The sequence below is a fragment of the Hemiscyllium ocellatum genome, chromosome 2 (assembly GCF_020745735.1).
Source record: "Hemiscyllium ocellatum isolate sHemOce1 chromosome 2, sHemOce1.pat.X.cur, whole genome shotgun sequence".
Classification (NCBI taxonomy): Eukaryota; Metazoa; Chordata; class Chondrichthyes; order Orectolobiformes; family Hemiscylliidae; genus Hemiscyllium; species Hemiscyllium ocellatum.
In genome coordinates this window covers 41,476,969-41,503,450 of record NC_083402.1, presented here as the reverse complement: position 1 = coordinate 41,503,450, position 26,482 = coordinate 41,476,969, and the positions used below count along the sequence as shown (strand labels likewise).

At 40.9% G+C, this 26,482-nt stretch overlaps 1 protein-coding gene across 1 annotated transcript in view; it reads right to left on the bottom strand.

The window, feature by feature from the left end:
- Nucleotides 1–4,508: 4,508 nt before the first annotated feature.
- The window catches only part of znf366 (zinc finger protein 366), a 60,020-nt gene continuing 38,046 nt past the window's right edge, over nt 4,509–26,482 (bottom strand). Inside the window, exons 4-5 of the mRNA XM_060843822.1 lie at nt 11,202–11,376; nt 4,509–5,876 (exon numbers count right to left, since the gene is read on the bottom strand). Of these exons, the coding sequence (XP_060699805.1) occupies nt 5,410–5,876; nt 11,202–11,376 (642 nt within the window). The 3' untranslated portion in view covers nt 4,509–5,409. The remainder of the gene's footprint in view (nt 5,877–11,201; nt 11,377–26,482) is intronic.

Below are 26,482 nucleotides of genomic sequence, written 5' to 3'. Positions count from 1 at the left end.
AACAGACTTTGGAGAGGCAGGAAGTGAATTGCTTGCTGCAGGGTTCTCAGCCTCTGCCCTGTTCTTGTGGTCATAGGACTGAATGTGTCTCTCTACCACGGGAGTTTGAACATTCTAAAAGTGTACCTCATAAAATATGGTGCACCTACTGAGATTGCTGGTGAATATTTAGAAAATCAAGAGTGCCTATCCACCTCTGCTTCCATCCTACACTGCAGTAGGCGCAGTTATATAATATTATAAAATAGCTTTGAAATCAGTAAATCACAACGAAATGGAATCTCTCCATTGTTTGCCATTGTCCTTGGGAGGGTTGGGGGCTTTATTTAAGTGGGACTGTGAGCTGGGGAGGATGATTTTGGTGGCAGGGGTATCTTGCTGGATCGGGTGCAGATTGTGCAATAACTTTCTGCTAACTGCCCACAAGCTTTTCATGTGCAGCTGCATCTGTATTAATAATGAATGAGAAACTTTAGCACTTGACAAAGCCTCTTTGTTACAATCATAGTGCAGAGATAGATGTTGTACTGTATATTGGATCTATAAAATGTAAATAAGTGCATGTTTTCAAGTAGTCTGGCAAAATTTAAAACATGTTATAAATGGGATGCAGTTACAGTGTGTTGTGCCGTATTTGTGATTACTACCTCCTCAATGTTCATCCCACCTTCGGAAAGGCAACCCAAGGATAGGCAATAAAATACATTAAAATGGCTGGGATAGTTCCATTAACAAAATATCAAATGAATATTATGGAAACTATTGAAGAGTGGTGTAGCAGCATCAGCAAAGGTTTTCTTTGTTGCATTAGCCAAATTAATGTCACCTAGGGAGATTTGATAGGTCAAGTTCAGTCTGAGGACCAGAATATGACTGAAATTGCAAATTGATGCATTTGTCTGGGCACCTCCTTGGGAATTCACCTGGTTAGCTGTCTCACACAACCTGGGTGTAAGATCAGAAGAAATATTGACAATATGTTTAAAACTGTAGCTGAATGTCTGTCACACTTGTTTCCAGGGTAAAAGGAAATAAAACATTGAAACAATTCCTAATCAGCATTGATAAACTCACCTCTGCTTGAATGGCAGCAGAGATATCAGAATTGGCCTCAGTGCCCTAAACTACTCCAGTTCTTATTCAGCTGCCCTCGTTGCTTGGCAATGAGTAAGGACAAGTGCAAATTCCCTTTTGTGCCTCTGTGCTCAAAAAGATTCATGTTACCAATAGTCAAAGCTCAATTCTCAAATTTCACACTCGAATCGCTGGATGTGAATTTGAAGGTTTTCCAGCATTGAGATGGAAATAGATTCTGCGGAACTGGCTTGATTAAAATTAATGGAACCAAACCAATCAGATTCTGAATGAGTGTGGTTACTTTGTACAATAAATACGACACCTTACTGTCCATCACTAATCCTAGCCACGGTACTTTTTCAAAATGTCATTTATTATTTTATTGTGTTTTAGGGATGATTTAAACTCCCTCTGTTGCAACTGTACAGGTGGGCAAATAAATGGTCCAGGTGACATTGATAACATTATATATCTGCCCATTTTAAGGACCCCATCTAACTGCATTCTGGAGATTTAGGCAGATAAGCTGTTGGCTAAGCTGGCTAGGTGGCTGCTGTGTTATGCTAAATAACACCAACAGTGTCAGGCTGATTTCCTGGTCCAGTTGAGCTAGAGATGGGGCCTGCATCTCACCACGTCCCTGGGATTGAAAAGTGTTGCCATGAACTCCAAATGATGCAAATGAAGAAAGCAGCTCAGAACGAAGTGTCAGAAGACAAGGAGCCCACATCCTGCCTTTTGCACAGAGTGCGAATTAATGTCAGAAACTTGACTTTTAGTATGTAGGGCATATCTTTACAGACTCCACAGTGGATTTGCAGGCTGTAAAATTCCCAGGGAACAGTCCTTTCACTTGTCCATGTAGCCATGACTAATCTGTAATATTGCAGGTTGCGAGCAAGGCGAAAGATGGTGGGAGCAGTTCAGGGAGGTAGACAAACTATTCAAGCTTTGGGTGTGGCAGCAGGGGCCCTTCCTCAGTCTCTGTCCAGATTGAGGGACCCACCCACAAAGTCTGTATCCATTTCCAACTACTCCATTAAGAACCCACTACCTCAGGCTTCAGTTTCCTCCGAGCTCCTGGAACTGACATGGAACTGGTCCTGGAACCCAGGACTTAGAATCTGGTGGCTGCTTGTGATCCTAGTCCTGACCACTGCTGCTCTTGGGACTAGACTGTGAAGAAATTCTCTGAGATGGGACTTTTGCTTATTTGAATGGTGGAAGCCCTATTTTCAGACACTTAGTGCTCCTCAGAGCATTAAATGACAGTGGGGCTACAGTGGTCAATGGGGACGTGTTTCCTGCTGACTTTTATTTAGGCCAATCAACCCTTGAGCCTGTTCTGTGATTGAATGAGAATACTCCTAATATATATTATGACTTTGGCCAACTGCCTTGGCTCTGTATCCCTCAGAAGTGTGGCCAACAAAAATCCATCACTCCTACATTTACCATTATTAAATGAATTCCACACTTCAACAACTCCTTGAAATGTTTTGAACCTCTCTCTCGATGACTTGATTCAGATTTTAAGCTACACCACTGACGTGGACTGCCCTAACAGCAGTAAAAGTGTATCCAAAGTCCAAAAGTTGACAATCAAATCATTCTGCAACTTCTCTATTCCTGAGAATATAAGTTAATTTACATATTCCCTCCTTATCGTTTAATCCTTGGAACCATGAATTCCATGTACTGCCTTGACTAAGCCTATAGTACCCTTGCCTATGAATATAGACTTGGGCACAGTTCTGATGACTTGAGCACATTAAGTAGGTTGGCATTATGTACAATGGTGAGGAAGCACGACATATTGGGATTCAGTTCTTTGAACAAGATAATAAGCAGTCTGACCCTGTGTATGGTCAATGTGCATGGCTTAGAGACCCAGCCTTAGTTTTACCCAAAATGTTGCCTCCTCAACCTTCTGATGCTGCCTGGCTTGCTGTGTTCTTCCAGCCTCTTGTTTGTCTACTTTAGATTCCAGCATTTGCAGTCTTTTTGTGTCAAACTCCCTCTTTAGCCATTGTCTAAGTTTGAACTGTGCAGTTCACAACCTCAGCATCCTGTTTGACCCAAAGCTATGTTTCTCATGCCATTTCTTCTCTGTGCCAAAGACCAGCTAACTCTGCATCTGTTGTACTAGCCATCTCCATGTGGAAATACTCAACATGGTAGATATGGAGAAGCCATTTCCTTTGATATAGACTCTAGAAGAATAGAAAAGGGAAACAGTTTAAGTATGAAATCAGGAGGCAATTTTTCACTCAATATGGCAAAAATTTGAAGCTCTTTCCCTTGAGAGACTGTGAATTTAGATTTTCAAGACTAGTATTGATAGATGTTTCTTTGTTAAATTTAGCAAAGTGTGCAAAGGCAGATTAATAGAATGGAGGAACAAATCAACAATGATCTGATTGAATACAGTAGCTTGAATGGGCTGAATGGCCTGCTCCTGTTTTTCTTTGTTCTGGAAAGATCATTTGAACTGAAAGCAATTGCAGTTGTTGAGTAAATCACTGCCCCTTTATTGCACAATGCAGCACTTTACTTCCTGCTGAGCAAGATATTCAGGATCGCTTGATGCATCTTGCATATTTTTAATTGGATAAACTATTATAAACATTATGTAACAAAATACATATGAAAGTTGGGAATGCAGATCATAATTGTTTTATTAATTACTTTGAAAAAGTGCTGGAAATGTTAGTCTTGTCAATATTGAGAAAAAAATGAGTGCGGTATCTCGGAAGAGTACAATGTTGTGGCATTGATATCCACATCAATTGTTGATGAAGAGCATCAAGCACTTGGTCAACATGACATATATTCCATATTGGTCCCTTACCATATGTGCTTTAAAGTTTAGAATAACACGAGATAACAATGATTTCTAATGCATATAACCAGTATTTTGTTCAAAAGAATTTTATAAATGCGTGCATGATTAAATGACAGCATATTATTGCAGTATTCTCTGAGCAAATACTTAATATTTACATTTATACCTAATTCTCCTCCCCCTTGTCTACCATTTTAATCATGATTGTTTGCTTTCAATCAGTCTTCTTTCAGCTCTAAATCTATATTAACAAATCTGAGCATGATCTCTCACAGCAATGGCACAACCAATGGATATGCATTTGGCGGAGAAGTAAACACATTCCCCACCATCTCTCCCAAAATATGGATATCTCCTGCATTGTGAGGCCTGGCTACAAAACAACTAATTTTATTTCATGTTGAAATGGCAGCTTTCAAGCATGAGCCAGCACCGGAACTCAAGTATTTCAGCTGTAAAGTGAGGCTACCATTGCTGAGCAACAAAGTCAATGTTTATTTCAGGATGACTTGAATTATGCAGGAATTTAAATAAATGTTCCTCAAGTCTTCACAAGAATAAAATAAAAAGACAAACCACAAGGCATTCATGTATCTCACAAAAAAGCATTCTTTTCTTTCTTTATCTTATTTCAGATCAGATACAGATGACAAGCATAAGAGATTTTCCATTTCACTAGAAACTCATGATTATTTTACGGTTACATATTTTCTCCATTTGTATTTGGTTTGTAATAGTTCCGGCATTGCCTCATACTTCAGCGAGTGTATTTAATTACTTAAATGACTTTGCATGCATTGTAATAATTGGGAGATTTTCACTGGAAGACATAATTTACAGATATACTTCAAAGCTAGAAAATATACCAGAAAAATACACAAAAATGTAACTGACTAATATCTGGTAAGTAATTACAATGATACGTATATTTAAAACAAATACTCAAAATTATATCAGGAGAAATATCAGTAATAATTTGCATATCGAACAGACTTGCAGTGTCCCTGCACATTCCCTATCCTTATGAAGATGGCAAGCAAAGCGCTCTCTTCATACCCCTGTAGTGACACGGGCTAGATAAAATCTGTTCATAAATGTGCAGTGAATAAAGTCAGTTGGTTTATCCCAGCCCATTGTTAAACAGATAAGAGTATGTCTTCCTTATGTTTATCAAATGGATATTTTGACTATTGATGATACGCTAAAATTTGCAGCTTTGGGTAGTTATGAGAGCTTTGCATAAAGTGTTAGTGCAACTGGTTGCAATTTTGCAGAAAGAGGAAGTTGTGAAGATTGGGGCTCTATGATTAGATGGGGTCCACACCGATGAACTGTATGTTCCAAATAAATATAAATATCATAAGCTAAAGCTACTGTGCAGCTCATATTTCTGATATCTAATCAGCAATTCATTTATGTTTACATAGTCCTTTTTTTGCAAATTTATTAATCAAAATAGTAGTTTTATTTTATTACCCTTGTGCTTCTCACACTGGGCTATATCTTCTGTCAAGACAAAATTCCTTATAGCTTTCATTGATATCAAATAGATAGTGCATAGCTGCAGTGCTATGTTTGTCAGTTACAGTTCCATTCTGCAGACATTTTCCATGGGTCATCAAGTCTTCATCTTCCTCATTTATCACACCCACTTTGTCCTGTTCTTCGTTATCTGAATCTCTGAAGTCTTGAATGAGTCGTCCTGGTTTCTGGGATAAATCTTCTGGCAAATAAAGTTTGTCTGCTCTGCAATACATACCAGGGCTGTATTGGTCTATTGTATAGTAGTTGTCTTCTTCTTCTTCTTGACAAGAGCTGCCTTTGGCACTCTCCCCATCGGACTGGGATGTTATTTTTATTCTGCTCTTTTGAGAAAGGTCAAAGGGCTCTTCCTGCACAAAGTTGCTCATGAGATTGTTCTGTACAATTCCAATTCGCCCTCTCCTCCTGAAGCCTAAGATTGAGAGATAGCAACGTGAGCATCATCAAGCTATCATACAAACTGAGTTACATGATTCAACAAAACACAGTAGATAATAAATATGATATCAGATTCACAATTTGTGTCTCCAAAGGATTGAAAATGAGTTTTTCCAATTGACATTTGTTAATGTACTGAAGCATAAAATAATTTGAGCAAGTATATTATTGGGCTGGCCTTCACTTATTTTATTTTCCACACCTATTTTTATTCATTTCCCTAAATCTCTGAGGCCCTTAGATTCTTGCTGATGGGGCAGGGTGAAGGGGTCTGGAGAGATATCAGGAGGAAGCCTAGGGGAGACTCAAGGCTCGAGAGTATGGTGCTGGAAAAGCACAGCCAGTCAGGCAGTATCCAAGGAGCAGGTGAATCGATGTTTCAGACAAAAGCCCTTCATCAGGAATGAGGCTGGGAGCCTCGGGGGTGGAACAGATAAATGGAGGGAGGGGGAGGTTAATGGGGCTGGGAGCAAAGGTAGCTGAGAGTGCAATAGGTGGATGGAGGTGGGGGTAAAGGTGATAGGTTGGAGAGAAGGGTAGAGTGGATAGGTGGGAAAGAAGAGGAACAGATGGGGCATATCATGAGGGTGGTGTTGAGCTGGAAGGTTGGAACTGGGATAAGGTGGGGAAAGGGGAAATGAGGAAGCTGATGAAATCCACATTAAAGCCATGTGGTTGAAGTGTACCAAGATGAAAGATGAGGCGTTCTTCCTCCAGGCATCAGGTGGTAAGGGAGTGGTGGTGGAGGAGGCCCGGGACCTGCATGTCCTCAGCAGAGTGGGAGGGGGAGTTGAAATGTTTGGCCACGGGGTGATGGGGTTGGTTGGTGCAGGTGTCCTGGGGATGTTCTCTGAAGCACTTTGTGAGGAGGCATCCTGTTTCCCCAGTGTAGAGGAGACCGCATTGGGAGCAGCAGATACAGTAGATGACATGTGTGGAAGGGCAGGTGAAACTTTGATGGATGTGGAAGGTTCCTTTGGGGCCTTGGGCGGAGATAAGGGGGGAGGTGTGGCCGCAAGTTTTGCAATTCCTGCAGTGACAGGGGAAGCTGTCAGGACAGGAGGCTGGGTTGGTCTGGGGTGGGGGGGGGGTTCGTGGATCTGATGAGCCGTGGAGGTCTTTACGGAAAGCAGATCAGGGTGAGGAGGGAAAAATATCTCTGGTGATGGGATCCATTTGTAGGTGATGGAAATGGCGGAGAATGATGCAATGTATATGGAGGTTGGTGGGGTGGAAAGTGAGGACAGCCGGGTTGTGCTTGGAGGAGTAGGGTTCAAAGGTGGATGTGCGGAAAGTGGATGAGATGCATTGGAGGGCATCATCAACCACGTGTGAGGAGAAATTGCCATCTGTAAGGAAGGAGGCCATCTGGTATGTTCTGTGGTGGAATTGGTCCTCCTGAGATTTATAAACTGGAAATCGGAATCTAGATAGGTATGCGAGTCAACATCTAACAGGAAGAGGTTAGGTTAATGTTTCAAATGCAGTCCCTTCACCACCTGAGAAATTAATGGAGAACACGTAACTTAGATTAAATTTCAGTTCAGTGCTCGCCATTTACTAAGTGGGGAAGCAAAATAGAGAAGTATATCAAAGGCAAATGGTAGTGCAGTTATCAGCTTCTGATTGGAAGTTAAACATTTTTAAATTTATGTCCGTTGTTTCAAAATGCTTTTGTCCTTGTGACCTATTCTTTGAGTACAGGATTTGATTGTTTTATTTACCAATCTCGGGGTCATAGTAATTACAAGTGTTCTCATTCACAATTAGAACAAAAGGGAATTAAGGGCTATAAATAATAGAGCACAAGTTTGAACGTTTGATATTAATCTATATCTGTTATGACACTACAAACCTACTGGAAATAGTTAAATCTGACAAATTATTTCATCTCGCTGGTCTATATTCGATTAAGAGTACAATTTTGATTTACTTATTGCTTTGATTTATTTCGTTGGACATGGTAATTGTATTTTTGATGTTTTATTACAAAGATGCGAACAAATTCTGAATACAGTCAGTACATGGTGTGTAGCACTTGTGTCAATAACAGTTACCATAACTTCCCAATTCATGGCACTGACACTTTCAATAGGTGGAAGGTTTAAGCAATGATGTGGCAATCTTTTATATGTAAGCATAAACCAATCATTAATTAATTTTAAGCATTCATAACTCAATTGCCAGCAACAAATCTTATTAAATTACTTATATACATTTATGCTGATAAATAAATAACTAAAATAAACAGGAGCCATTATTCAATATCTCTAATACCTGGCTGCTTTCCTGTTTCTGACTTGTCAGTTTTTTGTCCCATTTCCTTCTTTTTATTAAAATCTTACTGGTATAATATTTGGAGCGAGGTTATATACCAAAAGGATCAAGTGTTTAACATAATTCGTAATGGTCTTCTGTACCAGGGACAACAAGAAAATGCAATCCATGAAAGAGACTGGTCAAGATTAAATAGCAGAGATGTGAGGATGCGCAATCTCGAAATATTTGAAAATATGTACAATAAAATCTTTTTCAGAAGATAAATGCTTCAGAGTACATCATAGGGAATGCTTGCACATTATGAAAAAAGTATTGGAGTAGAATTTTCTCACTCCATGATTTTCTTAGTGTTCCATTTTTTTCATGTATTATCTAGATTTCACTGATGCCTTTTCCCATTCAGGGTTTTGCCTTTGCTTTTTCAGTCTCCAATTTGTTGTCACCCAAATATCAACTGTTTCTCCTTATGTCAGGAAGGATTGTCCTCTTTGGCTCCTGGTTTTGACCAGCTTTCTCATTTCCAGAACTGATTTCTGTTTCCATCTCAACTGCATTAATGGTTAGTTTGGTTTTGGAGCCATTGGACAAAGGAGAGAACGAAGAGAGTTGGAGCAACTGGGACAAGAGGGATAAGGACGACGCTGCACCTATGCATTGAGGGCCTGGATCTGACGAGCCGTGGAAGAAGCTGCGATTCACTGAAGATCAATATCTCAGGTACCTCCACTTTCTTATTCCCAAGTTATATCATTTATAGAAGACTTGAGCCTGTGGCTGAAAAGGGTATAGTGGCCTTTTACATTCATCCATCGGGTAATTTCCAGGCTACAGCAAGTAGCCTGAGTGGTACCTCTTAATCTGCATTCCATGGTAGCTTCACATCGGTCACCAGGCTTCCCAGGAGAAGCATCTTCATCACTTTCCTCATGGGCAGATGAAGTAAGGTTAGAGAGTACCAGCCTTATTTACATTGCAGACTTCCCTGTTATACAAGTGCCAATAACTGCACCAAGTTATCATCATGTAGACAGGCAGGAGGCTGGAAGAGCACAGCAAGCCAGGCAGCATCAGGAGGTGTAGAGGTTGACGTTTTGGGTGTAACCTTTCTTCAGAACTGGGGGTGAGTTACACCCAAAACATTGACTTCACCACCTCCTGATGCTGCCTGACTTGCTGTGTTCTTCCAGCCTCCTGCCTGTTTACTTTGGATTTCAGCATCTGCAGTTTTTTATCCAAATTATCATCATGGCATCTTTCTGAATGGAAAAGGATTCTAATCTTTCTGTTAGGAGAGGCAATGGCCTAGTGGACTGTTAATCCAGAAACCCAGGTGATATTCTAGGAACTTGGGTTCAAATCCTACCACAGCAGATGGCAGAATTTGAATTCAATAACAAAAGTCTGGAATGAAGGTCTAATGATCACCATGAATCCAGTGTCGATTGTCAGGTAGAGACATTGTAGAGCAGACAGTCATCAATACACCATGCTTCTGTTGCCTGAACCAACCAGTACGGCCCCAATCCAGATTTGTAATTGTCTCTTGCATGCTGTGTAACTTCATTGCAGTGAGGGGACAGGATCTAGGCAGAAGGTCCTATGGCAGTATGGAAAGTATGAACTGGACGAGGAAGGAGCGGAAGAACAGCAGCAGCTTGAAGTGGGGGAAGAGCAGGAGCGACATTGGTCAACAGTGTCTCAATAGTTCCCAGGTCTCAGAGAAAAACATATCCAGGAACATTCAACTTGAATTCATTTCTTCCAGAGACTCACCCCCAGTACACCAATCCTTGTTAATCGTACTGTCCTTTTCACCATTAACCAATGGGCTGCCTTTAGCTCAACCTCACTTCACTCCAAGTAAAAGCTTCAACAACAAATACAGATTGACAAAACAAATCCAACTAACACCTCTATTTCGTGGATGTAATTAATAGAAATACAAACTTTTAGGGCTTGCCTTTTGTGTCATTTACTGATAATAAATGGAGTCAGAGAGGTATACAGCATGGAACCAGGTGCTTCAGCCCAACTCATCCAGACTAACCAGGTTTCCTAAACTGAACTAGTCCCATTTGCTTGTGTTTCACCCTAAACCTTTCCAATTCATGTACCTGTCCAAATGCCTTTGAAATGCTGTACCCACTTCTACCACTTCTACCACTTCCCCTGGCAGTACAGCACCCTCTGTGTGACAACATTGCCGCTCAAGTCCTTTTTAAATGTTTCTCCTCTCACCTTAAACCTATGCCCTCTAGGTTTGGACTCCACTCTCAGGAAGTGTTTCCTGTGGCTAAACTTGGGTCTGGAGAGTGACAGATCTTCCCTGAGGCTGCAGCAGGTCACCAGGTTTTGAAGACCTACAGTCCATTCATATTCTGTATTTCCTAGGCAGCACCAGTTATAGTAAGTTAAATAAAATATGAATGTAATTTGTTCACATCTTTCTTGTACTTTTGTAGCAGAACTTGACCTTTTTGTTTTTAGTGGCTGTTTACAGCATAATCCAGGAATTATATTTTCACTCATCAATACACATTTACAGTAAGGCTTTACTTCAGCGATATGCTTATCTTGCAGGGTTTTGTTCCTCTAACCCTCTTGGCAAAATAACGTTTGAAAACAACCTTTTCAGCTGTCTCTGCAGTGAGAGACGTAGTAAGTAGGACGCAACTCTTCTGCTCCTTGACAAATCCTCAGGGTACAGTTAAGAGAGAAGAAGGGAAGCCTGAAGGAAGGAAAAGATGAAGGAAATAGAGAAACTGCAAGGGGCAAGAGGGAGAAAGAACGGGAATAGAAATATAGGAAGACAAAGAGAAAAGATGGGGAAGCAAGAGGAGAAAAGAAATGGAAACTAAGAAAGGGCAGGAGAAAGAGACAATAAAAAGAAATAGAGAACAGGCAGAGAAAGCCTTCAAAATATTCACTGCGTTCATTCAGGTTCAACCATTGATCTCCTACATGCATTTACCATAATTTTGAAACAATAATAGTACTTCATTAAAATCTACATTCTTACTTTGTGAATCAGACCCTCCATCCATGACTCCATGTTTGACCTTCATATGACGAGTAAGATTGCCCTTCAGGGTAAATTTGCTGGGACAGTACAAACATTTGAATGGCTTGCTGTCAGAATGGAGATGCATATGTCCCATCAAATTGTGCATCCGGTTAAACTCCTTCCCACACAACTGTCAACAGAAATGAACAAACAATTTTAATTAGATTTCATTATTAATACTGAAGAAAGTACTAATTTGTTGTGATGATAAACAAGACAGAATTTTTTTAGCACAGTGGTATGCTAGAAAAAATGTAGCTCTTGCCTTATTTCCACCTCCAAGATTTCTGTCAGTATTGATATTGTAAAATATTAGCAGTAAATCTTTGCACTAGAGCTGTGGACTCGCTTGCTGTTAGATTAGCTGCCTTTTATTCTAACCTGAATACACAAAGAATTCAATACTTTTTATTGCACCAGGACTGCTTCCATATCCCCAAGAAACATGAAGAGTAAAGAGAATCACTGAACTGCATGTTGGAAAATCGAGTGTGAAATTCCACATGCCTTTCATAGGAGAAAGCTATGTTAAAATTTGCATGAGAATCTGCACAATTTGAAAATTGTATTGCCTTTCTCTGTGGCAGGTTTGATGGCTAGGGGTATTTAATGAGGCAGCAGAGTGGTAGGTGAGGAGCCTGCCACCTTCCCACAGTGGGAAGGTTCAGAGACATTCTCCCTGCCCACTGTCAATGGAGGCAGTCAATGGCAATGCATGCCATCTAAGTGGCTCATCCTGCCAATGCTGGAGTTACCATGCAGGGAGCCCAAAAACCCATGAGCAGTCGCTTATGGACGTCTTGCAGGGTCCTTCATTCTGGAAATAAGGAGTGGGTGTGGTGCCCAGGACAGCCAGTCCATTTACCGTTACTCACAACCACCCAGCCCATCGATCCATATCCTTGCCTTCCCCATCCTGCCATCATTCACCTGTGGACTGGGTTTATGATAATCTTGGTCCTTGGGTCAGTGTCATACTGGCAGCAGCCACTGCCTTTCTGATGGTGTTGCCACCTTGTGTGAAAAACCAGTAATAATTGGAAATGAATGTACTAGTCATACTGGAGCTGTGTTTGGAGATACAAGATAAGTTGGACCAGTGTGCATGCCATTTGTGCGTTTTACTGGTTTTTCCTTGCACTCAGTGGAGATGCTGGTCTTCAATTAACTGGTATCTCTCAGTGGGTGGTATTTCCACCTCCAGGGAACTTGACTCCACAAATGGGGGTCCACTGCTTTCCAGTCAACTGCCTGGCATGACACTTGATGAAGTGGATCTCTCTGAAAAAGTGACGACACTCCTGTCTTAGGTATCAGCAGATCGAGGAGAGGGGTCTTTTCACATGCTGAGATGGCAGCAAAATACACCCCTGTAGGGAATGTGAACAATTCAACTTATCTTCTGCCCTACTTTATCTTTTTCCCATAGACCATAAGTTTGCCTTCAGGGTTTTCTTCCCACTCCCCCACTTTAGTTGCCTCTTCAAGGTGTTTTTCTTCCCTTTTCATTGGTGCCCCAGGAGGTGTGATTTCTCTTTATTGCTTTTTCAACTCCAAAGGTCTTATAGAGTCATAGAGTCATAGAGATATACAGCACAGAAACAGACCCTTCGGTCCAACCCGTCCATGCCAACCAGATATCCCAACCCAATCAAATCCCACCTGCCAGCACCCAGCCCATATCTCTCCAAACCCTTCCTATTCATATACCCATCCAAATGCCTCTTAAATATTGCAATTGTACCAGCCTCCACCACTTCCTCTGGCAGCTCATTCCATATACGTACCACCCTCTGCGTGAAAAAGTTACCCATTAGGTCTCTCTTTCCCCTCTCACCCTAAAGCTATGCCCTCTAGATCTGGACTCCCCGACCCCAGGGAAAAGACTTTGCTTATTTATTCTATCCATGCTGCTCATAATTTTGTAAACTTCTATAAGGTCACCCCTCAGCCTCCGATGCTCCAGGGAAAATAGCCCCAGTCTGTTCAGCCTCTCCCTACAACTCAAATCCTCCAACCCTGGCAACATCCTTGTAAATATTTTCTGAACCCTTTTAAGTTTCACAACATCTTTCCGATAGGAAGGAGACCAGAATTGCACACAATATTCCAACAGTGGCCTAACCAATGTCCTGTAGAGCCACAAAATGACCTCCCAACTCCTGTACTCAATACTCTGACCAATAAAGGAAAGCATACCAAACGCCTTCTTCACTATCCTATCTACCTGCGACTCCACTTTCAAGGAGCTATGAACCTGCACTCCACGGTCACTTTGTTCAGCAACATTCCCTAGGACCTTACCATTAAGTGTATAGGTCCTGCTAAGATTTGCTTTCCCAAAATGCAGCACCTCCCATTTATCTAAATTAAACTCCATCTGCCACTTCTCAGCCCATTGGCCCATCTAGTCCAGATCCTGTTGTAATCTGAGGTATTGCCAGAGGTCAGGTAATTCTCATGGGTTGTCACCCAGGAAAATGAACAATAGCAAGTTGAGCCAGAGACAGAAATCACCCTACACTCAACAGCCCTGAAGGAAGGCTCAGTTCACATTGAGCTTGAGTGTTATAGATCGAGAGACCTGAGCAAACCAGTTAAGGGCCTAAAATGAGATGGAGGTGGCACTTTCCTAGTAGTTTCAATCTCCTAGTTAATTTATAATCAGAATAAAACCAAACAATGTTAGTCTCTAAATAAAAGCAAAGTACTGAGGATGTTGGCGATCTGAAATAAAAACTGAAAGTTTCTGAGGAATACAGTAGGAATTGAAGAAGAGTCATACTATACTCAAAAGTTAACTCTCTTTCTCTTTCCACAGATGCTGGCAGATCTGCTGAGTTTCTCCAGCACTTTATTTTTATGTAGTTTTAGTTCTAGTTGCTTGAAATACAAACAAGTTGAAATATCACCAACTGATACATTGTATTTAATGATTGACGTAAAAATGACTGAAATCCATGTCAAGTTCCCAAACATCAGGTCTCAGAAGAGACACTGATAACACATCAGGAACCTTTCCACAATTCAGGAAGCATCATAGATGAGTCAACAAATGTATGTTTGACCACCTCCTACTGGTTACTTATGGAATACCATCTTTAAGAGCTGTCTAGAAAATGTTGTTTTATGAGAGACAGAAAACTTGAACAAAGGGAGAAAGTACTGATATGACACTGAGGCAACATTGTTACTGCTATATTACTAATACTAAGATGTTACTGAGGAACTGTTATTTTATTAATATTGATAAATTACTGAAGAACTACACCTGAGGATATCAGGCTTGAGGAAGATCAATTTCAGACAAGACTGAACCCTTTAACCTTGCTTTGAAAATTTGCACTGAAATTTGCACATTTACCTTAATAAATCAAATTATCAATAGTTAAAATACAATGTCAACCATCTGTAATTTAACTAGTTTAAGTTTGTATAATCTTACAATTCATGGCAAGAAGGGACCATCAAAATTCTAAATATAGTTGCAAATCTCAAGGATTAAAATCTCCGGGAATAGAAGATTACAAAACAATGCTGCTTTCTTCATTATGAATTCTTTTGGAGAGGTTTCTGTGTTCTCAAAGAGAGAGGGAGCAAGTCTGTGTACTGTCCAAAAGGACCGTGAGAAAACAGGAAGTTTTAAGGAGTACAAGAGAAAGCGAGATGAAATCTATTTGCAGAAAGTTCCCTAGGGACATGAAACTATTGTTAAGCAGGCAGTCAGTGCAGCAATATCCTTCCTTCTGCTGAAGAGGAGCTTCATGCCAAAAGGCATCTATCTGGTCACTGTTTTAACCCATACCAGCCAGGGTCAGATGGAGGCCTTCGCCTCTCTTCATTAGCTATTTAATCAGCTGATAATGTTCTTGCTGCAATCCTAAAATAATGTTAGTTGTCAAACTTATAAACAGAAGTACATTTAAGAATGTTGTTTACACTTCATCTTTCCCAACTCATAAAATGCATTGCCTGGTGTTGCAATTGCCATTAATTTTGCACAGATATTCTAATGCTGAATAATTATTGCAGTAATACAGATTGAATAAAGTATTATTTACTGTAAGTTGCGAATCTGTTGCTGGAAAAGCACAGCAGGTCGGGCTGCTCATTCCTGATGAAGGGCTCTGGCCCGAAATGTTGATTCTCCTGCTCCTCGGATGCTGCCTGACCAGTTGTGCTTTTCCAGCAACACGCTCTCAACTCTGATCTGCAGCATCTGCAGACCTCACTGTCTCCTATTATTTACTGTAATACTGTGAGATAAGCTTGTGAGTAGCATCTCAACTTGCTGTTGATGTAATGACTTAAAAGTATATTTTATTTGGCCTTTTTAGTTTCTACTCATTTTCTATTTCCTTGGTATGATGTGAACAACAGTAAAAGTAGTTGGGAGAGTACAGAGAAGATTAAAAAAATCAGAATCGCAATGTCAAATTTTCCTCTAAACCCTTAAATGGCAACTTCACAATCTCATTAATGAGCATTGACAAACATATTTTCATGCATTTGCCTCCCATTAAAGCCCCAAATCACCTTATTTATTTGATGCTTTCAGTTCTCCATCTACTTCCCCAAGAAACTAAATGGTATGATTTCCTGACATGTAAGTCAGTGCAGGTACCTGGCAACTGCAGCTCGTCAAATGCTCATCCTGACCATCATCTACTGTTTCTTTACGGCAATATTCCTGCACACTTTGTGGATGCAATCTCCCTCGATCCCTCATTCAGGTCAGCAGTCACATCACAGCACCATGCCTACCTTCTGACCAATTCAGACATCACTCCAACCCTGCAACACTTTGGATCTCAGGGTCACCTACAACTTGCATTCCTCTGCCAGGGCATTTTGTACTTGGGGGCATACAGAATGCATCGCATGGCTCATATCTTACTTTCTTAGTCCTCACTGACTTCATGTGCCCCCTCATGGAGGCATTCTACTCATCACATTGCTTTCTTAGCACACCCTCACTGACTTCAGCACTACCTAACTGTCTATCAGTGGGAAGACTGCCTCTGCAGCTTGCATTATCTTTTAGCATGGAAGAAGAGGCTAGGTAGCCTGTCACAGTGGGGAGAACTGTACTGTCTAGGGGGTGATTATGATGTTGTCTGGCAATAGGTTACGTCAGTGTCACTCCTGCAGCATGTGCCAGTCACCTACCCAGCAAATACAGTACCTGTGCTTCGAACAAATAGCCATTTGTGTGAAAATCAAAGGGGGGCACCCCTTTGTGGACTGAAGGGATAGTAAGATGAGTTAGGGAATGCTACCACAGTCAATCAAAAGGATCATCTGCTTCAAGCCTAGGGTTTGCCATGGTGATCAAGTTTTTGGATCTACCAGAGAGTGGGGATACATCCAGGGGTTGGGTCATGGTCTGTCCTGCAAGTCAGATACAGCCTATAGGAACATTACAGGTAGGTCAGTCGGGATGCTGTGGAGATATCATTCTGGGTCTAGGCTGTACTCAGTCAGGGCTGTCCTGCCAAGTCAGTCCAGGAAGTGGGCCATGGCCAATCCTGGGGCTTTGCTCAATAACCATTGGAGGTAATCCATGGGGAAAGTCTTGGGGAACATCGGAAAGTCGAATCTGGAAATGGGAATTAATTGCATTGAGTCACGAAGTGAATTGTGATTGTCAAAACAAGCTATTCTAGATGGAGGGATAGGACCTCATAGACAATAGGATGGGGTTGGTAGCTCAGGAAGAGGGGAACCCTTTGCAGTTCATGGCCACTCTGGAATCTGCATCAGGTTATAGGGCCATCAAGGATGTGGGACTTTCCAAAGTCATGGGATCAAATTGGGCACATTAAATGGAATTTGAAGGGTTTCAACAGAAACAGGGAGACTGAAAGATTATGAGGGCAATAGGGATACATGAAAGGGAGCTTGAAGGATGGGAGAATATTCTGCGTCCCAGGTGGAGCATGCAACTCATTCACAACAACATGAAGCTGGAACTTTGTCACAAGAACCAACTAAGCAATTACTGAACAAATAGCTAACACTGGTTACAAAGTGGGTGGAGTAAGTCACTATTTTGTTGTTTGGAACAAAGTTAAATGTTTGGAGTTGGAATACTGTTAATAATTCTGCCTCCACTGATTCAGTATTGCCATTCAAATGGCTTCAGTTTTCACTTCATCAGCAAGGCCTTCATTGTCCAAGAATGTACACATTCTAAATCTTAGCCTCACATATTGTGAGTATCACATTCTGTGTACTAATCACCTCCTTGCCATTTCAGAGATACAACTGTAATCAACCAAAGGCACTTCAAAGCAGAACCTGAAATTCCCATTTCCCAAACACAGTTCAAAGCAAGCACTGGATAATAATACTTCATGGTTGGCAGAGTTCTCACACTGAAATGTCAGTGTGAAAGGACATGGCTAGGATGTGGAAGGGAGCATTTTAGTTGCTGGGGGTTTATTGTGCTTTACTGGCAGAATTCTAATCCCAATGTAACTTGAAAACTTTGGTTGTGCAAAGCATAAATGGATAATATAATATACTTCAGAGTTCCTTATATACATATAACAATGACTCCTTGGAAACACTCTGTGCCGCTATGTGTGACGGCTTATTATGAGGCTTCATTGTGATGGATGTGAGGACTGAGGAATTCCTTAAGTAAACTTGTGATAATTGCCTAACATTCTCACAGATTATCTATCACATGTATATCATTGCGGCTGGAATCCTGATTCGCATGATGCATTGGTCACTGACTTGCTGATCTCTACAGTCAAGGGAGTCTGTAACTTGAGATAAGTGATCCCTGATGATTGCAATGTCTTTCACAGGATTTCTGAACAGGCTACTCATCGCTTACATTGCTGTGACTTAACCTGGTCCAAAAGTGAAAATTATACGAAAGCACATATTTTAACACAAAACCAGTAGGTTATCCATAAAGATGTCTCACCCATATCACCTTTGTACCATCATTAAGATTTTCTTTTCCTCAGCGTAGTACAACATTTAAGGCTTCCGTAGCTGGGCTGGACAGAGCCAACTGTATGGTTCACGCTGTTGGCCTTGAAGTCTTGGATGGGGCTCCCTGTGTACTTTCTGTGCCCAGGCCTTCTGAAAGCAGACTCACACACCCCAGCTTGGAGATCTGGAGCCCCTGTGTTCACAGATTGAGTAAGATGGAGGGGGCAGTCCTGAAAGATGCCACGGTGGGCCAGCACTCTGTCTATCTCAGAAGAAAGGACATATAATGTAAGGTGCCCTCTCTCCTTGACAATGATGTTGAGCACTTAATGGCTAGAGAAATGCAATGCAGATCTCTGTGCATATCTGGCAGACAAGAGTATGTTGGACATGGATCTCTGTGACAGTTCCCAGCCTGGAGACAGCCAGAAGCATAGATACTGGAGTACATGCTGTTTTGATAACATTGGTGGACTTCTCCACCTTTTGATCCGACTTATCGACTGCCTCTGTCAAACCTGCTCTCTGATTCTGTGTCCATGCAGTTTGACAAAGTCTTTAATGGTTGAGATAATGGGATTGTCCCCTACCTAAGGTTGAGCAGATGCCTGGTATTTGTCAGTTCTCTGAGTGTCAGAGAGCTGGGACACTTCTTCCTCAACCAGCTGTAGAGATATTGCAGTGATGCGCTCACCAGCCTGACTTCAATAGAGTACCCACTGAGGGGAAAGTGCCTGGCTGGGTGCAGGGTGCTTCCTTGGAGAGTTCGGAGCAGAGGGGAGGTGGAGGTGGAGGTGGAGCTGAGAAGATCTGTGCTAGCTCATTGGGTGCTGCTGTTCCCTGCATAACAGAACATGGAGAACTAGTTGTGTGACAGGGTCAAAAGTGTGTGCAGTTAGCACCAGGAGAGCTACTCAGCATAATGAAGCTTACTGGGTTGATTGTCTATTAAGTTCTCCCCAACCCCACATCAGTGTCTTCCCTTCTGGTTAATTCTTGAATTTTCTCCTCATAGGGGATGAAGTGCCTGATGTTCATCACAGTCCTGCACTACAATTCCCTACTGCCCACCACTCTTGATCCTCGCACATGGGTCAATTCTTTCTGGAATGAAGGGCAGATTAAGTCTGATGAAAGTGAACTTAGTGATAATGCATGAGCTGGAGAGGTGACCCTGGTGAGTGAGCAGGTAGCGCAGCTTGGTAGTTTGGGAGACGGTGTTAGATGAGATCTGTTTAATGGTTTATGATACATTTATTAGTGAAAGTTGTAGTCCAAGGTCCTTGGTGAGATATAGGTGCAGTAGCTGAGTCCATCTGAATGGTGGCCCTGTAAGTGTGAGGTAGCAGAGGACGCTACTTACTCTTGCAGAAGATCCTTGGCCTTTTTCCTGCACAGCTGGGAATCCTGCTTCAGCCGGGACACAGCTCCAATCTGGACTGCTGGCTGTGTCTGCTGGAGTAACTTGCTGTGATGGTCAGCTGGAAAGTGGACAGCCCTACCCTCCACCATTCAGTTTACCAGCAACTCAAGTCCCCTCTCAAGGAAATGGGATGTGACCTTTCCTTTCTGTGCCACAACGAGCCAGTAGCAGAGTGTGAGGGCCAGTTCCTGCTTTGCAGTGTCTGAAGTGGATATACAGCTGGCCTTTAAATCTGACATTGTTCATGAATGACAGAAGGATTCCGAGCAGTGGTGGGCACTTCCACCCCTTTGGCTGTGAGATTCCATAAGAAGAGCCCACTTCCATCATTTGTAAGAGAAGCAGCGGAAGATTGCAGGAGAAAGGTCACTCTGAGCCATCATGGATCCAGTGTCATAAATCTCACGTGACAAAAGGCTTTAACTGCAAACAGGAAAATTCCACCCCATGTAGATTAGCTAAATATTTCATTCCCTTTTTGTTCTGTGCATGTCACAGATACAAGCCACACAGATATGTGCTGCTCTTATTTCTAGACTTCTTTCCAAAATAGATTGTTACTTGCATGAGGAGAATGAGACTCTGCCACAGTAATGAGGAAGGTGATGGCAGAGTATTTCAATCCTGCCTCCAAGTGACTCTCCATGAAACAGCGATGGTAATCTTAAACTCTTGCCTGTGTGCTTCCTTAAATCTACTGCTTTGTTTAGCAGGACCAGAATGCCATTTGTCAGCTCTGTTTGGAACAAAACTTTTCTGTGATCTACAGCCTTGTCATGATATTATGAATAGGTAAATTAATTTAAATGCTAATATTTCACAGTGTGATTTCACTTCTGGAGAAGATGCCCATCCATTCCCTGCTTACAAAACGTATTTACTGTTGACCTGATTATTAATAATGTCCTAATTTGTCAGGCTGTTCTCTTTTTACTAAATGATTAATAATGCTTGCCTTGAGATTTGTCTCAGACTTTCTCCCTTTTGTATCATAGCCCCAATGTTATTTTGCGTAGTTACCATGTTTGTAATCCTCCAATGTAAAAGTTGTTGCCCCAAATACAAAACCTCTCAAGTGAAATTACAGTGATAATATTTTAAGTTTACATGTACTAAAACAACTTTTGAGTTTAATATACCATGTGATCTATTTGAATTCAAGAAGCAAAGCTTTAGAAATAAATCCAAGCTGTCTCTGATTTTTAAAAACTACGTAAAAAGCTGTTCTGTAAAAAAATTTGAGCAAATGTGAAAATTATTATCTGTGCAAGTAACAGTCTTCTAAATATGTAGTGAGATTTGAGGCCTCAGAAGCTTGGCAAATATGTGCATCAAGTCTATTCAACTTTTGATTTGTATCTAGATTTTAAATGCTTCATGTCATTAGCATGCCCCGGTCACCAGATAATCTTTGCAAAACTCCCCCATACAGAAACAAATCTACTTTTAGAAACTGTTTTTAGAGTATGTTACATATTTAGTTACTGAATGATATGGTGGTGTTTATTCGTATCATTCAACTGCCTGAATACCCATAAGCTAAATGTTGTTGGCCTCAGTCACTGTTTATTTCAGCAGATCCTCGGCATTTACCTGCAGCCAATTTCTATCAGTCACGACTCATAGTGAACAATCCTAGCCTTGTCTCATTCTCACTTAGCACTGTTGGAAGCCTCACAACCACAGTGTACAACTTGCAAACCACAGCAAACCATGACAACCACATCACCCCAGCAGATTCCATTGGACACATTGATCCTCAAGACCATAAAACGAAGGGGCCGAAGTTAGCCATTTGAACCATCTGTTCTGTCATTCAATGTGCAGTCCTCACTTTCTCCTGGTCTGATAATGCTCAATTTTCCTGATTTTCCAACAAAACCCTTGATTCCCTTATTGATTAAAAATCTACCAGTCTCAGTCTTGAATATACCTAATGACCCAGCCTCAACAGCCCTCTGTGGGAAAGAATTCCACAGATTCACTAGCCACTGAGAGGAGAAATTGATCCTCATCTGTATCTTAAATCTGCAACCCTTGATTCTGAGATTATGTTCTCTGTTTATAAACTTGCCTGTGAATTAAAACAATTTTTCCACATCCATATGTTTCCGTCACTTTTCATCCTTAGAAACACAGAATACAGAAAAGGGCCCTTGGCCCATCACCAAAAATATACTACTATGTAGACTAGTCCCACTTTCCCATTAGGTCCAGGAATTGAATATTATGACACTTCAAGTGCTGATCCAAGTACTTTTTAAAGGTTGTGAGGTTTCCTACTTCAACTACCCTCCCAGACAGTGCATTCCACACCCCAAAACCCTCTGGTTGAAAACCTGAAATCCTCCCTAAACCTTCTGCCTTTCAATTTAAAATTATACCCTCTTGTTATTCACCCTTCAATTAAAGAGAACAGTTATCTCCTATTCACCCTGTGCATGCCCTTCCTAATCCTGTACATCAGGTCCCCTTTTAACCTTGCCTGCTTCAAAGAACACAACCTGAGCCATCCAAGCTCTCTTCATTGCTGAAACACTCCATCCTGGGCAACATCCTGATGAATCTCCTTTGCATCTGCTCCAGTGTAATCACATCTTTCCTGTACTGTGGTGACTGGAACCGCAAAAAATATTCCAGTTATGGCCAAACAAAAGCTTTGCACAGCTCCAAACTGCCCTCCCTGCTCTTATAATCTATGTCATGACTGATAAAGGCAAGCTTCCTAAATGCCTTCTTATTGATCCTATAAGTCTATCCTATCACTTTCAGAGATCTGAGGGTAAGAACCCCAAGATGCCTCTGAGCTTCCTAGTGTCTTGCCATTCATTGAGTAAATCTTTGTCTTGTTCCCTCTTCCAAAGGATGACTAACAGGATTTAGTTCCATCCACCATTGATCAATCCTCTATCCATGTTAATATATGACCCCAACAACATGGATTCTTGATTCACGAAGTGGCCTTACATTCAGTACTTTTTAAAATGCATTTTGGAAATCCAAATATTCCATTGATTGGCTCTCTATCTATCCAGCTTGATATCTCTTCAAAGAACTCTTATAAACTTGTCAGGCATAACTTCCCCTTCATGACTCTTCTTGATTATGTTATGTGTTTTGAAGTGCCCTACAATCACATCCTTTATAATTTTTATTAGATTCCCTACAGCCCGTATCATTCAACTACCTGAATACCTATAAGCTAAACGATGTTGGCCTCAGTCACTGTTTATTTCAGCAGATCCTCGGCATTTACATGCAGCCAATTTCTATCAGTCACGACTCATAGTGAACAATCCTAGCTTTGAAACGGGCCCTTTGGCCCAACCAGTCCATACCGACCCTCCAAAGACTAACCTGCCCAGATCCATTTTCCCTCTGACTAATGCACCTAACACTCCAGGCAATTTAGCATGGCCAATTCACATGACCTACACAATCTTTGGATTGTGGGAAGAAACCGGAGCACTCGGAGGAAACTCATGCAGGCACAGGGAGAAAGTGCAAACTCCACACAGACAGTTGCCCAAGGCTGGAATTGAACCTGGGACCCTGGTGCTGTGAGGCAGCAGTGCTAACCACTGAGCCACCCAGTAACTAGACTATAATGGACAAACATTTTTCCAATGACAGACTTTAATCTAAGCAGTCTATAGTTACTTGTTTGTATCTCCCTCCCTTTTTGATAAGGATATTGCATTTGAAGTTTTCCAATCCTCTGGGATTTTTCCAGGATCTGATAGCTCTTGGAAAATTATGACTGGTGCATACACTATCTCTGTAGCTACTTCCTTTAATCTCCTAGCTGGTAACCCATGAAGTCCAGGCCTTTAGCTTCATTACTTTGCCTTGTACATTTTCATTTTGTGATAATTATTGTGTTTATTCTCCATTCCCCTTTTGATTATTTAGCATTTTTGCAATGATATAAGTATCATCTACTATGAAGACTCTGCAAAGCATTTGTTCAATTCCTCTGCGATTTTCTCGTTTGCCATTATTATTTTATCAGCCTTATGCTCCAAGCTGTCTGTACTCACTCTGGCATTTCTCTTCTTTTTTTGAATATTCATAGAAGCTCTTACTTGTTTTAATATTGCTGACTAGTTTACCTTCAAAATGAATTTTTCCCTCTTTATTTCTTTCTTTGGACATTTTAAAAATCTTCCTAATCCTATGACTTACAACTAATCTTCGCCACAATGTAGTGTTTTTCTTTCAATCTGATACTATCCTTAACTTCCTTGGTTAAGTTTAGTTGCTTTACCCCCTTCCTAGAATCCTTCTTCCTCTCTGGGATATTTCTTTGTTGTGAATCATGAACTATTTTCTTAAATGTCTTCCTCAACCCATCTTTTTTATTCAACCTGTTTCTCAAACCATTCCACCAGACCATTCCTTTATGGTTATCTTTATTTAAGTTAAGCATTGTTGTTTCTGACCCCAGTTGTTCAATCTCAAACTGAATACTAAATTCAATAGGTTATGGTCACAAATTCCCTCTCTCTTGTAGGACATGGTACTGCAAAACTGGAGGCAGCTGGAAGTGACCTGAGAGAGAGTGGCATGCTGGCATATCATGAAACCACATGAGGAGACACTGCAGTCATTATTGGAATGAATATTGCTGAGGCCATGACTAGAGGGAGGGCTGAAGCTATTAAAGACTATGCTACCATGATGACACACTGAGCAAATACTGTAGATGCCACCAAAGATCAAGGTGAAAAACATTGATGGGGCAACCTAAGAACAAAACTGAAATAAAATTTAAGAGTTGTGAATGCTGAAGATCTGAAATAAATACAAAGTCTTCGTTGAAGTAGGACTGGAGTTTGGTCCCCTTATATAAAGAAAGATATAATTTCATTGTGGACAGTTCAAAGAAGGTTCACCCAAATGGTCCTGCTAAGGAGGGATTATCTTATGAGAAAGGCTCCACTCACTGAAGTTTAGAAGACTGAGGGGTGATCTTAGTAAAACATATAGGATTCTTAAATGGCTTGACAGGTTAAATGCTGAGAGGATGTTTCCCCTCATGACAGAGTCTAGGACTAGAAGGCCTAGTCTCACAATCTTTGGCTTTCTTAACTGATCCACATTTGTTCCATTTATTGTTAAATTTGTACTGGATTATAATTTCTAAAATCATGCCTACTACCAAGATTAAACTATTTGGCTGGTAGCTACTGACATTATTGTAACACACTTTTTCAACAAGGCTATATGATTTGCAATTCACTAATCCTCTTGCCCCATTTCTGTAACCAGGGGAGGATTTGAAGAATTTGCTAAGGTCTCCACAATTTCTAACACTATTTCCTTTGGTATCTTGGATGCATGTCATCTCGTTCTGGTGTCAGCCTTTAAGTACATCCAGTTTTTCTAATACTTCCTTTGAACCAAGTTTTAGTCCATCCAGTGACACAACTACTCTTTTTTCACTATGACTTGAGCAGAGCTTCTTCATCAGTAAAGACAGATGCATGTATAATCCCCCTATTTAAGTCCATAACTGGCTCCACTTCTCATGCCATGCTTTTATTATTTAAAAATGTATCGAAGACTTTGGAATTTTTTAATGTTAGCTGCCAATCTATTTTCATCTTCTCCTTTCACTTCTCTTATTTGTTTGTCTTCTTTTTCTTCCTTCGTTTTGCATACTCAGCCTATTTCTATTTCTATTTCCATTCAACATGTGTAATATGCATTTTTTTTCTATCTCATCTCTTTCATTAGCCATGCAGCTCTGGGTTTATTTCTCATGGAATTGTTTCTTGTCTGTTCCTGAACTAACTCCTCACTACAAGTGGCCCATAGTTTTGTTTTCCAATCCATGATTCCACTTTACCAGGATCCAATCCATTCTCTCTCCATTGATGTTGATTCTCCCTTAATTAATTATTTTTATTTTAATGGATCCTTGACAATTTTCAAAGCTAACCTGAGCCTTATGATGCTGTGGACATTGTACCAAATTATTACCATATGTACATCTAATTTGTTTAATTCGTCTCATTGCCCAAAAACAAATCCAACCATGCTACCTTTCTTGGACTGAAAATATACTGATACAAAAATTCACTTTAGAAATTCTTCCTCCTCTCTTTCTTTCAAAGTGTTACTATCCCAGTCGATTTGAGGAAAATTTAAGTCTTCAATTACCACTACAGCATATTTTTTGGACCGTTGTGTAGGCTGCTTGCAAACGCATTCCTCAATGTTGTTCCCACTAGTTCAATTCTGGCAGATGCCTCTGATAACCTTCCTTTTGTCCATCTGACCCTCCTTAAAACTAGAGATTGAAATCAGAAACTCAACAGTGTGAGGAATCCATCCTGGACACCATCACTTCTGGATACTTCCAGAACTTTAAAAGAATATTTTGTCGGATGTGGGTGTTGGCAGGAAGGCCAACTTTTTCATCCCTAATTGCACTTGAACTGAATGGTCTACTGGTCCCTTCAGTTAAAGGTTAACCTCATTGCTATGGGTCTGGTGTCACATGTAGGCCAGACAGGTAAAAACGGCAGATATTCTTCCCTCAAGGATATTAGAACAAGATGGGTTTTTATATTGATATTTGTGTGGGTCCCATTACTAAAGTTAACTTTATTCTCCAGATTCATTGGCTGAATTTCAATTCCACAAGATGTCACAGTGGGTGTTGAACCAATGACCTGGATCTTAAAACTGGACCGCTAAGTTCCTTTATCAATTACATTACTACACGACAACACCCCATGCTCCAAAAGAGAGGTCACCCTTTGTCATTTCATTATGCTTTTTCTATTTTGCACTAATTATGGCATACTTTATAGTTACTCTTTAATTTTATGGCCTTGATTAGTGTAACAAATCA